At 41.4% G+C, this 14,206-nt stretch overlaps 2 protein-coding genes across 2 annotated transcripts; both read left to right on the top strand.

The window, feature by feature from the left end:
* The first annotated feature begins 1,698 nt into the window (after positions 1-1,698).
* LOC146578071 (putative C-type lectin domain family 20 member A) lies at positions 1,699-2,616 on the top strand. The gene is made up of 2 exons (XM_085269426.1): positions 1,699-1,993; positions 2,270-2,616. Exons 1-2 carry the CDS (start codon positions 1,699-1,701, stop codon positions 2,614-2,616), a joined length of 642 nt encoding a protein of 213 aa, XP_085125552.1.
* Positions 2,617-5,631: 3,015 nt separating this feature from the next.
* On the top strand, positions 5,632-13,616 carry LOC146578070 (endoplasmic reticulum chaperone BiP-like). The gene is made up of 9 exons (XM_085269425.1): positions 5,632-6,055; positions 10,763-10,897; positions 10,991-11,222; positions 11,319-11,456; positions 11,522-11,634; positions 11,736-12,126; positions 12,215-12,452; positions 12,542-12,709; positions 12,843-13,616. The coding sequence occupies exons 2-9, from the start codon at positions 10,785-10,787 to the stop codon at positions 13,352-13,354; spliced, it is 1,905 nt and encodes a 634-aa protein (XP_085125551.1). The 5' UTR covers positions 5,632-6,055; positions 10,763-10,784; the 3' UTR covers positions 13,355-13,616.
* The last annotated feature ends 590 nt before the right edge of the window (positions 13,617-14,206 follow it).

Below are 14,206 nucleotides of genomic sequence, written 5' to 3'. Positions count from 1 at the left end.
GTGGCAGGGAGAGGGATCCGGTGCTCCAGGGGAAACAGGGATTAATGTTATACAAGCTCCTCTCCTCGACAGATTCCAAAAACACACAGGCTCGCTCGGGTCCAGGGCAGATCTATACACACACACAGAAAGTTGTCCAGGTTAGAAACGATCTCTAACTCACAGATTCAGATTTACCAGATTCAGAGACTGACACTGATGGCTCAATGATCCAGTGCAGACTGCCACTCCACCACTTGGATCTCAGTTCGTATCCTCTCACTGGAAAATATCTCCAAACCTCACCTGCCTGCTCGCTCACCACTTTGGATCCAACCAGGTCAGCCGTTTCACCTTTTTCAAACACTAAGGAATTACATCACCTCCCCCTCAATACTGCACTTCCACCTCCTGCAAGCAAGCTGGAAAGACTGTTATACTCACCCTCTCTGGCAATCCGCTTGAACACAGCTATAACTCTGCTCTCCTCTCTCCCCAGTGTGACCATTACTTACCTGCCCAAGATCCAGTTGGGTTACGTTTTTGCCACTCTGATAGTTTTACGGCCACGTTTCCACACCACAGTTTGTCACATCACGGTGTATTCACCTTTGTCACATGTATTGTTCATTCAGCAATAAATTATGTTAAAACACTCCCTTGCATCTGCTCTGGTTGTCTGCGCTTGGTACTGTTAAAGTTGCAGGCCTCGCTGGCAGTGTGGTGTCCATCAAACACTGAAGAGCTGCTGGATTCATTGTTTCCTCCAAATGAAAGAAAAGTCATTTTCATGTGACAGAGCGACGATGCAGTGGAGTCTGTTTCTGCTTCTTCTGATGGGCAGTGTTGGGAAGGTTACTTTTAAAATGTATTCCATTACAGATTACATGCCCCAAAATGTATTCTGTAACATATTCCGTTACATTACTCAATGACAGTAACGTATTCTGAATACTTTGGATTACTTGATATATTATCATGCTTTTTACAACTACGTGAATGTACTATTGCTGTGTGATTTATTACTATTACTGAAGGTCCCTCCTCGCTCACAGACACATAACGTGTATGGCAGTCCATTCTCCCTGCAACACGGACTACACTGCCCATGATGCTACATTCTTTAGAGCTATGCCTGTAGCATTCTGCCTGTTAGCTTAGCACAACAACAAAAAGGCCTCTCTCACCCAGGAAACAGAGAGAGAGAGAGCGTCGCCCTGTAACCATGGCAACCGTAACGCTGCCGCCTGGAACAACAGAACGTAGCTGTCAAACAAAACCCAAACAGTCCTGACCCGCGACAAAATGAAACAGGAAAGTACCGCAGTGTAATCCATTTATTTCAACAAAGTAACTGTATTCTGAATACCACCTTTTTAAACGGTAACTGTAACGGAATACAGTTACTCATATTTTGTATTTTAAATACGTAACGGCGGTACATGTATTCCGTTACTCCCCAACACTGCTGATGGGTGAGTGATCATTTTACCAGGGCTCCTGATTGTTTCCACCTGAAATCCTTTAGTTTGATCAGGACTCATTAAACAAATGAACTCTTACTGAGAAAATCAAGGATTGACCTGTAAACTGGACAGTTTGATGGGAACATGAGTTTCCTGCTTGTATCAGCAGATATTCAACAGTATTTCTTCTGTTTCAGGTCAGTGTGTCTTCATCACATGTCAGCTGTATGAGTACCACTTTATTAAAGAAGAGATGAGCTGGGATGAAGCACGGGCATACTGCAGACAGCATCACACTGACCTGGCCAGTGGACTCGATCAGATATACAGTGAAGAGTTTAAGAAGCTGAAGAACTCTAAAGCCTTGTGGATCGGCCTGTTCAGAGACAGCTGGAGGTGGTCAGATGGGAGTAACTTCTCTTTCAGATACTGGGACTCATTTAATGATGGACTAAACAACAGGACATGTGCTACGACTCTGTTAGAGAGATCAGGAAGATGGAGCTCTGCTGGATGTGACCACAGAAAGCCTTTCTTCTGCTATGATGGTGAGTTTACACAGATTTATCTCAGCTGTTTGTCCAACAGATGAACTGCTGGAGTCTCTGAGAGGATTTAGGTCAGTGTGTTTCTTCAGCCACTTATTTCTGCAGGTGAAGATGTTTAGCTGATGGTTGGAACAGAGATTTCTCTGTAGAGCGACTGATTCATCTGAAGAATCACTGAAATGTTTTCTTTTGTTCTTCCAGTGAAACTGGACCAAACATCCAGAGACTTGAAGTCCAGATTTTACTGATTTAATGTTTTCTCTGATTTTATGGCAGATAAACTGATTCTGATCAGGGAAAACAAAACCTGGGAGGAAGCCTTGAATTACTGCAGACAGACACATCATGGCCTGGTTACAATCAGCAACCCTCATCAGCAGCGATGGGTCCAGGAAAGAGCCAAAAACGCCTCGACTCCTTTCGTGTGGCTGGGACTGCAGTACTCCTGCGCTGCACGTTTGTGGCTTTGGGTCACTGATTATGTAGTGTGCTATAAGAGGTGGGCTTCAGGGGGAAGGACTGAAGCCTGTGGCATGTCTGCAGCCATGACCACAGGAGGGCAGCACGAGTGGGTCAGTCAGAGGAAAAATGAGAGATTTAATTTTATTTGTATAAAACACTAAAGTTTAAACCTAAAGTCACTTCTTAGCTGCACATGTAGATTTTCTGGGGTGAACTCTGTGTTTCTGCTCAGTGTTTACAGTCTCTGGGTTTGAAAATGACCAACAGATTTTTACCTGCAGCTTAGACATTTGCAGAGAGCAGTCTGTGTTTCATGTCCTCTCCTTTACCAGAGTCAGGAGCATCTTGGTTTCTTCCTTCATTGTTGCTGGATTGGTTCATTATTAAACTGTAGCAGGATGTTTGTTGTATTTAGTTCAGATAAGGTGATGGTTTTAATGTTTCTGCTTCATGTGCTGTAAATCTTTGCATCGCTCCATTGTATCCTCAGCTTGAATTACAAAGCCTGTCACTAAAAGCAGGTAAAAACATGTTTGTGTCATGACTCCAGTTCTACATTCTGATCATGTGTGTTGATGAAGCAAATAAACCACTGTAAGTGCAAGAAGCTACATGACTTATACACTTTCATTTAACCAAGTCTGTCACTGTTACAGCTTTCACAAGAACTAATACAAACAGCACCACATAATGGTAAAACCAGCATAGTAAACATGTAGCTCCATAAACATAGATGTGCAGAAACTGTCAATGAGTCTTTCACATCACTGTGGAAGAGTTTTTTTTTTCTTGTCTATTTTAAAGAATTGTTTGAATTTGGTCACAAGGGAAGTTTTTATCAACCTCATCCTAAAGCAACTTGTTTCAATCTGATTTAGCTGAGCAGTGGTTTTCTCGTTTTCTCCACTCAAATATAAATCCTACTTTTTCAACTGTAAATAAATGGCTTGGCAGAAATTCTGTGTCAATTTTAAATCAACCTCATTTCACTAATTTCCCAGTCAACCATAGATCAAAGACTTTTCAATGGTGGACAGATGGGATATACCACTTTCATAGCAGTGCGATTGAACAGTCCAATTCATAATAGCTGTAATTTTTTGTTCAATTATAAATCCATGACCTCTCAAACTCGATGTTGTCTGGTAAACTATAATATCTAACCTTTGTTTCTGGTTGTGGTGGTGTCTCCCACCACAAAATCCAGCACTTCATGAACACCATGATGGAAACCTTTACTTTGTGTAATGTAAGAAGTACTCAGATAACCCTCAGAGGCTCTAGACTTTTACATAGAGAGATTATTCCCTCTGCGAATTGCTACCTTATCGTGCTGGAGGCATTTGTGTGATCCTAGGGGCTTGTCCGGGGCCTTTTGCCCCCTGGTAGTGTCCCCCATGGTAAATTGATCCTGGGTGAGGGACCAGACAAAGAGCGATTCAGAAGACCCTTGTGGGCATATCACAGAGGGAACAGTCTACCCTGCCCGGGGTAGGGTGCCCCAGGGCGAGCGTCGGGTGGCCGGACCTTAATCCATGGGGCCCGGCGGGCACATTCCGAAAAGAGGACATGGGCCCATCCTCCTGCAGGCCCAACACCCACAGGAGGTGTCGTAGGGGTCGGGTGCATTGTTTCCCTGGTGGCGGCAGCAGCAAAGGCCCTGGAGGACTGAACCCCAGCTACCAAGACTGGTGCTTGGGTTATGGAATGTCAACTCTCTGGTGGGGAAGGAGCCGAGATGCATGAGGTTGAGAGGTACCAGCTAGATATAGTCGGGCTCACCTCAACGTATGGCTTGGGCTCTGGAACCAGTCTCCTGGAGAGCGGCTGGACTCTGTCTCAGTCTGGAGTTGCCCCTGGTGAGAGGCGGTGGGCTGGGTTGGGTTTTCTAATATCCCCTCAGCTTGCTGCCTGTACGTTGGGGTTCTTCCCGGTAATGAGAGGGTTTGTTCCCTGTGGTAAATACAGTTAGATAGAGAGAGGTGGGAAGGTTAGTTGCAATATAGTATAATAAACATAATACCACTTTACAGTAAGAAGCTTAAATTACTGATTGATTACTTGATTCCTTTAGCTCAGCAAAAGCGATTGTTGTCTTTACTTTGTTGTCATCTGTTTTTAATTACACAGAATTAAAGTAGAAGGCAGGTAAACTAACTACAGTGATCAATCGGTCTATATACAGCCATAAGTGCTTTGACTGGAGCTTCTGATACATCACTGATCTGCTGTATTACTCAGAACTTCCTGCAACATCACCTCAGGTATGCCTTGCTGTTACTTACCTGCATATTAGCAAACATCTCCTCTTCAGAGTTTTAACAAGCTGATTTCATTATCGCTCTTTTTCATTTGTATCAGTGGGTTTTTTAGTGATGCAAGCAGTCAAATGTGTCTGTATGTTGTGCTTCACTTAATTAGCAGCCCAGGTCTAGAGCTTTTTTTTTCTTTTGTACCTCAGGCATCATCACAAACCTGCCTTTCATTCATTTATTATGCACAGCTAAGATGCACAGAGATTGTACTTCATCAGTCTGAGAGGAGAGGCCATGTCCTGGTCACGCGCCTGGCACACTTCACTGCACATGTCCCTTCACACTTCCTGTAACTGGGAAAATCCTGGTCATGTGATCAAACAGAAAGTGTTAGTCAAACATCAAAGCCATCACTCAAATTCACATTTTTAAGTGACACAAGGTGTAATGGAGTAACTCTCTCATCAAGTCTTAAAACAATAAAACTGAAAAATAGAATAAAAAATAAAGAAAGAATAAAACAAAAATATCCCTCCAGATCTTTACACCCAACACCAACAAATTCATCCTTGAATGGCCTACTGCAAATTAATGGGCAAAATAAAGAAAAATAGAGAAATAAAGTAAATCCTCTCAATATAGCAAATAATTGCAAAACTAAAAAGGGTTAGTATAGTAGTTAAAAAAAATCACCATGTCTTTTTAAATTCTTAAACTAATTTGCAGAACAACAGATTTTGTCTTGTTTTAAGCTTGTTTGTTTGGCAAGGAACTGAACTCTGTTTGCAAGTGCATAGCTCCACTCTCCTCAGGCCACTTCATGACAACAGTCTCCTACTTTCCTTGCTAAAAACTCGAGATTTAACCATATCCATGTTATTTGTTTTAGACTTCTCATGGGCCAAGATAACCAAATTCCTCTTTCTTTTATGTAACGAAAGTGAAAGAATTTTACTAAAATTATTGTGATAGCATCAGTATGTGAAACGAGGAACCTGGTGACGGCAGAGTTGAAAAATGGGGCGGGTCTGAATGACGCAGAGAGAAACATTTCTCTACCAAACTGAAACTGTGAGAAGAACAATGTATTAGTCTCCCACTGACTGTACACATATAGATGTATTTTTGAGTCGTTATCTCACAAGTCGCTGTGATTTTGATGACAGAGATTTGAAGTTTCATTTTGCTCTGCACTGCCTACTAGGAAACCTGACACTGGTTCTCTGCTGAGTGCTGCCACAAACAGAGCACGAAGGGAAAGAGAAACTTCTAAAGGTTATCGCTGCTCATACTATTTTATTTTCTAAAAGAGAGGATTCAAGACTTCAACAACAAAGTCAAGCAGGTGAGACTCGAACTGGTGCCGGTTGTCTTAAATTGGGGTCTAGGTTGGTGCATAGTCAGCTAAACTGGCAAAATCATAAATTACAGTAGTCTGTGTTTAAGAAGTAAGAAAGGCTATTATTTAAAAATGTTGAGTGACTTAAAAGTCACCCACTCAGATTGGAGGGGGGTGTGTCTGGTAGCCATGTGAAGACGTGTTGTACAGGGCTCCTCAATGGACTAACTTTTTTCATAATTCCATTGCTCCAAAACTAACGAACTTTTAACAACAGTACGATAACACGCCCGTGTGCTGCTCTGAGGCACTTTTTACATCTTCAAGGCTACGGTGTACGAAATATGAGCAAAACTAGATCGGGGAAAGAGCAGGCCGCAAAAGCCTCGGACCTGTCACGGTTGTTAAAGAGTGGACTCAGGCGCGGAGCTCAGAAATAATGACAGTGCATTTATTTACAGTGCAGCAAGGTGACAACAGTTCAAATGTGCAACAATGGTGATAGTGCGTCCCTCCTTCCGTGTAAGCCCGTGCGTGGTAGTGAGTGCCCGTCTCTCCTCCAAGTGCTTCCTTAGTGTCCGTAAATCCTCCGTCAATCTCTGGGTGAACACACACACACGCACACAGATATACACACACTGGCAGGTCGACCGGTCAGGGCGCCGTCAGATCCTGACAGGACCATGCTGAGGACAGACCGGAGGCACCACCCCATGACATGAGTGAGATTATGAGAGCTATTGCTAGCTCTGAAAAGAGGATATTGGACCGTATCGATTCAAGCACGAAAGATTTAAATGATAAAAGAGACACAATCAAAGAAGATCTGGAGAAGCAAGAGACCCGTTTGGAAAGTGTTGAGTTTGCTTTGAATACTTCTTCAGACCGGACAGTGGAGTTGGAAAACGAGGTTAGCAAACTGAAATCGGACGTTGCTAAGTTGACCAGCAAGTTGGACGACATCGAGGGGCGACAACGCCGGTGCAATGCACGCATTGTAGGGGTGAAGGAGGGCTTTGAAAACACCGGGAAACCTACGGCAGTTATTGCTACAATGCTGATAATAGTTTAATAGTAATATAGATAATATAAGATAATAGTTTAGATAATAGAATTCTTCCCAAGGTTTTAGATTGCCAATACAACTCTATTGTTATCTCAGACCATAGTCGAGTACAATTAGATGTAAATTTTTATGAACGCTCAAGTCAAAAACCGGCCTGCTTGATCCTTTACTCCTAACTAAAGACTCATTTAAAAAAATGGTCTCTGAGCAAATACAGAGACAAATCAAACCCAAGGGATGAAAATGACTGTTGTATGGGAGGCATTAAAGGCCTATCTTAGAGGCCAGATAATTTCATATGTATCATTTCAAAAAAGAAATACTTACAACAAATGAACAACCTAGCCAACAGTATAAAAGAGTGCTTAAAAACTGCTTATATGCAGAAAATCCAACACCAGACCTCTATAAGAGAAAATTATTACTAAATTCAGAATACAAAATTCGGTCCATTCAGCAAACAGAACGTTAATTTTTCAAATCAAGGCAAAAGTTCTATGAACATGGAGAAAGAGCCGGAAAACTTTTGGCACATCAAACTAAGCAATCCATATCAGCTAACACGATTTCTGAAATCTGTAAAACCTCTGGAGAAAAGACGTCTGATCCGAAAACCATTAATGACCAGTTTAAAATGTTCTGTTCCAGTCTTTATACCTCAGATCCGGTTGATGAAAAAAAGATTGCTGAAACGCTTGATAGATTACCGATTCCACAAATATCTGTAAATGACAGAACAGAAATTGATAGAGAGATAACCATTAGTGAAATTGTCAAAGTAATTAAATCAATGCAAAGTAACAAGGCACCAGGACCTGATGGTTTCCCTATTGAACTATATAAAATATTTATAGACAAACTAGCACCAATACTCAAAGATGTATACCAGGAAATATTCTTTCAAGAGAAATTACCAGATACTATGAAACAAGCCATAATTTCTGTGCTGTACAAAAAGGGTAAGGATCCCTCACAATGCAGCTCCTACAGACCGGTGAGCCTCTTAAATTGTGATTACAATATTCTCACAAAAATCTTAGCTAATAGAATCGATCTTACACTGCCAAAAATTATTAATCCTGATCAAACCGGCTTTATACCAGGGCGACAGTCATTTTATAATATGCACCGCCTATTTAATATTTTATATGCATCAGAACCAAAAGAAAAGTCAGAAATAATAATTTCTCTTGATGCAGAAAAGGCCTTCGACCGTATAGAATGGCCATATGTTCATGTGGTCCTAAATCAATTTGAATTTGGCCCATTGTTTCGAAAATGGATTAAAATACTGTATTCCTCTCCAGTTGCAGCAGTGAGGACAAATAATGTAACCTCTGACATTTTTCAGCTTGGTAGAGGCTGCAGGCAAGGCTGTAGTTTATCTCCCTATCTTTTCAAGTTAGTAATTGAACCTTTAGCTATCGTTCTTAGGGAGGACGGTCAGGTTGCCGGAATCTCTAGGGACGGGACAGTGCACAAAGTATCATTGTGTGCAGATGACCTATTGCTGTATATATCTAATCCAACGGGATCAATCCCTAAACTGCTCAAGGTATTAGACCACTTCGGACGCATATCTGGATGCAAATTGAACTATTCAAAAAGCCTACTGTTCCCTATTAATAACATAGAGCAAGATTTCTCTGCCTTCCCTTTTAAATTAGAAAAAGAAACGTTTAAATATTTGGGAATAAATATAACCCGTACAATGAACGAGTTGCGGATTCATAATTTTGACACTTTGTTAGAACAAACATCACAAGATTTTAAAAAATGGGCAACACTTCCGATCTCATTAGCAGGCAGAATAAATATAGTTAAAATGACGGTCTTACCAAAATTTCTCTATGTTTTCCAATTGATTCCTGTTTTTATAACCAAATCAATTTTCAAAGATTTAGACAGATTAATAGCAACATTTATTTGGAAAAATTCAAATCCCAGAATAGAAAAAACATATTTGGAAGTACCAAAAGAGGCTGGTGGGCTAGGGTTGCCAAATTTTATCTTTTACTACTGGGCGGCTAATATCACCAAATTATTGCACTGGAAATATGTTTATGAGAACAGCGAGGGTGAGGCTTGGGTAAAAATGGAACTGATGTCAAATCCACTTCTCCTCCTAATCTCATCCCTAGCTCTAAATCAAAAACAGAAAATAACAAATCCAGTTGTAAGAACATCTATTAAAATATGGCTTCAATTCAGAAGGCACTTCTGTTTGCAACAGGTTAGTAATTTTTTTCCTGTTGCTTTTAACCCTTTTTTTTTTTGCCATCCATTTCAGATAAAGCATTCCAAATTTGGCACAATAATGGTTTGAAGTTTTTTTACAATTTATTTTCAGGAGAAACTTTTAACACCTTTGACGCTCTGCTGAGAGATTACAATATACCAACCTCACATATGTTTAGATATCTGCAAATACGAAGTTTTGCAAAAACATTGTTTCCTTCTTTCCCCTACCTACCTCCCAAAAATCAAGTGGATACCATTTTGGAAATGGATCCTTTTGGCAAAAGAAGAATCTCCGTCATATACAAACTGATACAGAGCTTAAGGCCTATTACTTGGGAAAAAACTAAAAATAATTGGGAAAAAGACATTGGGGTGGATTGATCTGATGATGAGTGGAGATCTTGTTTGAATCGTATACATACTTCCTCCCTTTGCATGCGCCATGGTTTAATTCAGTTTAAAATTCTTCATCGTCTTCATTATACAAGAGAGAGGCTTTCAAAGTTTTTCCCAGAAGCCGATCCTGCCTGTCCCAGGTGTGGATATAATCCAGCAAATGAGGGTCACATGATGTGGTCTTGTCCGAACCTGGATAATTACTGGGGAAATATATTTAAAGTATTATCTCACATCAGTGCACAGAATTTAGTGCTTGATTTCCGCTTTGGCATTTTTGGAGTTATGCCATTTCAATACAAAATTAGTAAATCTCAGGAAAATGCCATAGCATTTGCTATGTTGCTTGCCCGTAGACTTATTCTAGTCCACTGGAAGTCTGATAAGGCTCCTTCATACATACAATGGTTAAAGGAGGTGCTTTTCTTTTTACCACTGGAAAAACTTAGATACAGAGTTCTCTCATCACAACAAAAATCTCTGCGACTTGGAACCCATTTATTGACTATATAGAAACGTGTTTTCCAGACGTGTGACATACGTTTTTTGTTTGTTTTTGTTTTGTTTCTGTTTACATGAGCCTCGGGTGGGGAGGGAGGGGGGGGGGGGGGGGTTCTCTTTTTTTTTTTTTTGTATAATGGCAACGTTTTCATTATGTATTGTGACCATGATTTGTGAAAAAAAATTAAAATATTAGTTAAAAAAAAAAGTCATTCACTCAGTCAAACATTTTATTTTTACAAATTGCAACAAACATTGCACAGTTTTGTCAATATATTTTAAGTTGCTAAAAGAACACTGGACTGATTCTACTCTAGGTACAATAACACAGTCATAAAATATTTATAGTATTTATTCTCTAAGACCAACTTCAAATCTGCCATGGTTCTGGGACTCACCAAATCACATCTGTACCATTGGCTTTTTGAACTTGGGAGGCTTAGTCCACTTATTGATCTCAAGGCCACATTGATTTATGTTGTATTTCTTTTATACATTTCTCCTTGTAGATTGGAGAGGAAACAAACAAAGATGAAGCTGTTGTGGGTTGTGATTCTGTTAGTCGGCACAGTGTTTGGTGCCGCCGATGATGACAAGAACACTGTGACTGTGATTGGGATTGATCTGGGGACCACATACTCTTGGTAAGTCACTTCAGACTCTTTAAATAATGACACGATACCACTGTTGGAAAAAAAAAGTGAGATTCAGACTGAATTCAAGCTGTTATCTTGCAGTGTTGGAGTGTTCAAGAATGGGCGTGTGGAGATTATTGCCAATGACCAGGGAAACCGAATCACCCCCTCCTACGTGGCCTTCACCAGTGAAGGTGAGCGTCTGATTGGTGATGCTGCCAAGAATCAGCTGACCTCTAACCCTGAGAACACCATTTTTGATGCCAAGAGGCTGATTGGTCGCACATGGGATGACTGGTCTGTGCAGCAGGACATCAAGTACCTGCCCTTCAAGGTGAGCTTCTAAACTGAAAATAAAACTTGTTGGTTCTTTGGGTCATGTTTGAGCTAAATTCTTGTTAAATTAATATTGATGTATATTACTGTGAAGGTTATTGAGAAGAAGAGCAAGCCCCATATCCAGGTTGACATTGGTGGTGGCCAGGTTAAGACCTTTGCTCCTGAGGAGGTCTGTGCGATGGTGCTGACTAAGATGAAGGAGACAGCTGAGGCTTACCTGGGAAAGAAGGTACAAAAATGCTAATCTTAATTAATTGGTGTATCGTCAAATCTAACTTTATCCTTTTTCCTCAGGTCACACATGCTGTGATCACTGTCCCAACCTACTTCAATGATGCCCAGCGCCTGGCCACTAAGGATGCTGGTACCATTGCTGGTCTGAATGTTAAGCAAATCATCAATGAGGCGTAAGCATCCAATCAAAATGAATTTGATCATCTGCTATTTGAAACTGTAAAAAATGTCCCTGCCCTCCCTTCTAACAATAAATTCTCACTGTATTCTTTAGAACTGCTGCTGGTATTGCTTATGGCCTGGACAAGAAGGATGGAGTGAAGAACATTCTTGTCTTCGATCTGGGCGGTGGCAGCTTTGATGTTTCTATTCTGACCATTGAAAATGGTGTATTCGAAGTGGTGGCCACCAATGGTGACACTCATCTGGGGGGTGAGGACTTTGACCAGCGTGTCATGGAGCACTTCATGGAGCTGTACAAGAAGAAAACTGGCAAAGATGTGCGCAAAGACAACCGTGCTGTGCAGAAGCTGCGTCGCGAGGTCGAGAAGGCCAAGAGGGCGCTATCTGCCCGGCACCAAACCCACATTGAGATCGAGTCATTCTTTAAGGGGGAAGACTTCGCTGAGACCCTGACTCGTGCCAAGTTTGAAGAGCTGAACATGGTAAGATATTAATCTGGTTTTGAAAATAATGCATATCAAATCCTAATGAAGAAGCGGTAGGACAACTTGTGTGTTCTTTAAAACCCAGGACCTGTTCCGGTCCACCCTTAAGCCTGTACAGAAAGTGCTGGAAGATGCTGAATTGAAGAAGTCTGACATTGATGAGATTGTCCTGGTTGGAGGCTCCACTCGTATCCCCAAAATCCAGCAGTTGGTGAAGGAGTTCTTCAATGGCAAAGAGCCATGTAGAGGCATTAACCATGATGAGGCTGTTGCATATGGAGCTGCTGTGCAGGCTGGTGTGCTTTCTGGAGAGGTGGACACTGGTGAGTCATGACTCTTAGAAAAATTTTATTTAATAGGCTTGAGCTTTCAAATGTGATCCTGTTTACTAAACCTTTTCCTTCACTTGCAGGTGATGTGGTTCTTATGGATGTATGCCCCATTACCCTTGGTGTTGAGACTGTTGGAGGAGTAATGACCAAGCTGATCCCCAGGAACACAGTGGTGCCCACCAAAAAAGCCCAGATGTTTACTACAACCTCTGATAAACAGCCTATTGTCACCATCAAAGTTTATGAAGGTAAGAGTTTGGATATTGTTTTTTCAAGTTCCAATATAGTGCTTTATAAAAAGAATCCAATGACAAGAAACACGTGACAGTTAAATTATATGTTCCACAAGTCTAATTGTCACCTTTTTTTTTTTTTTTTTAGGTGAGTATCCTTTGACCAAAGACAACCATTTCCTGGCTACCTTTGACCTGACTGGCATCCCCCCTGCTCCTCGTGGTGTACCGCAGATTGAAGTCACCTTTGAGATTAACTTCAGTGGCATTCTGCGTGTCACTGCTGAGGACAAGGCCACAGGCAAAAAGAACAAGATCACAACTAACCAGAACTGGCTAATGCCTGAGGACATCAAACGCATGGTGAACGACGCCAAGCACTTTGCTGAGGAAGACAAGACGGTGAAAGACAGGATCAATGCTCACAATGAGCTGGAGGGCTACGCATATTCCCTGAAGAACCAGATTGAATCCATTGAGAAGGCAGTGGAGGAGAAGATTGAATGGTTGGACTCCCACCAAGATGCTCACCTGGACGACTTCCAGGCCAAGAAGAAGGAACTTGAGGAGGTGGTTCAGTCCACTATCAGTACGACCTGTGGTAGTGCAGGTGTTCCACCAGCAGTTAGCAGTAAGCAAAATGAGAAGGATGAGTTGTAGGCAGGTCTGAAGTCTTATCACTCCTTGGCCCTCTGGCATGTTGGTGTACATATTGGACTGATGGGACTCAAATTGTGAGAGGAGTGGTGGCAAAGGGGCTGACCATAATAAATTGAGTATGGGCTGACCATACTGAGAGACTTTAAAATACGTTTCAGTGTGTGGCTGTACTCAGGTGGTAGAGCAGCTCATCTACCAACCAGAAGGTTGGTGGTTCGCAGTCTGCTCCAGTCTGCATGCCAAATATTCTTGGGCAAGATACTAACCCCATATTGGTGATGATGCATCTATGTGTAAATGCTAGATAGTAAGAACTTAGCTACAGCTTAGAAAAAAAAGTGCTTGGGTAAAAGTACAAGTTGTGTAAAGCGCTTTGAGTGCTCACATAGAGTAGAAAAGCGCTATATAAGAACCAGTCCATTTACCAATACAAATAACAGGCCCTCTGACCACCACTAGTAGGCAACGGGTGAAGTGTCTTGGCCAAGGACACAACGACCAAGACTGTCCAAGCCGGGGCTTGAACCGGCAACCTTCCGATTAAAAGGCAAACTGCCTACTCTTGAGCCACAAGTAGGGATGGGTATTGATAAGATTTTCAACATTCCAATTCTATTTTCGATTCTGTTTAACGATTCGATTCTTTATCGATTCTTTTTAAAAAAGGAGAACACTAAGGTCGATTAGCTTAGAACTTTGTTTTATATCTTCTCTTTGAACAAGATAGAAATTTAGGAGTAACATGGCCTTACAAACCCAACAGTGAGATCTTAAGAGATCCAGCCTACGGCTCTTCAATGGGGTGTCACAGGGTCCCCAGGAAAAAAAATTGTAAATGTAAAATAATAAAAT

The sequence above is a fragment of the Mchenga conophoros genome, linkage group LG3 (genome assembly GCF_057382185.1).
Source record: "Mchenga conophoros isolate Kocher_MC1m ecotype Shallow Benthic linkage group LG3, M_conophoros_male_GT1.1, whole genome shotgun sequence".
NCBI classification, from domain to species: domain Eukaryota; kingdom Metazoa; phylum Chordata; class Actinopteri; order Cichliformes; family Cichlidae; genus Mchenga; species Mchenga conophoros.
The sequence above is the reverse complement of the archived record's forward strand: the minus strand, read 5'-3'. Positions and strand labels throughout refer to the sequence as shown.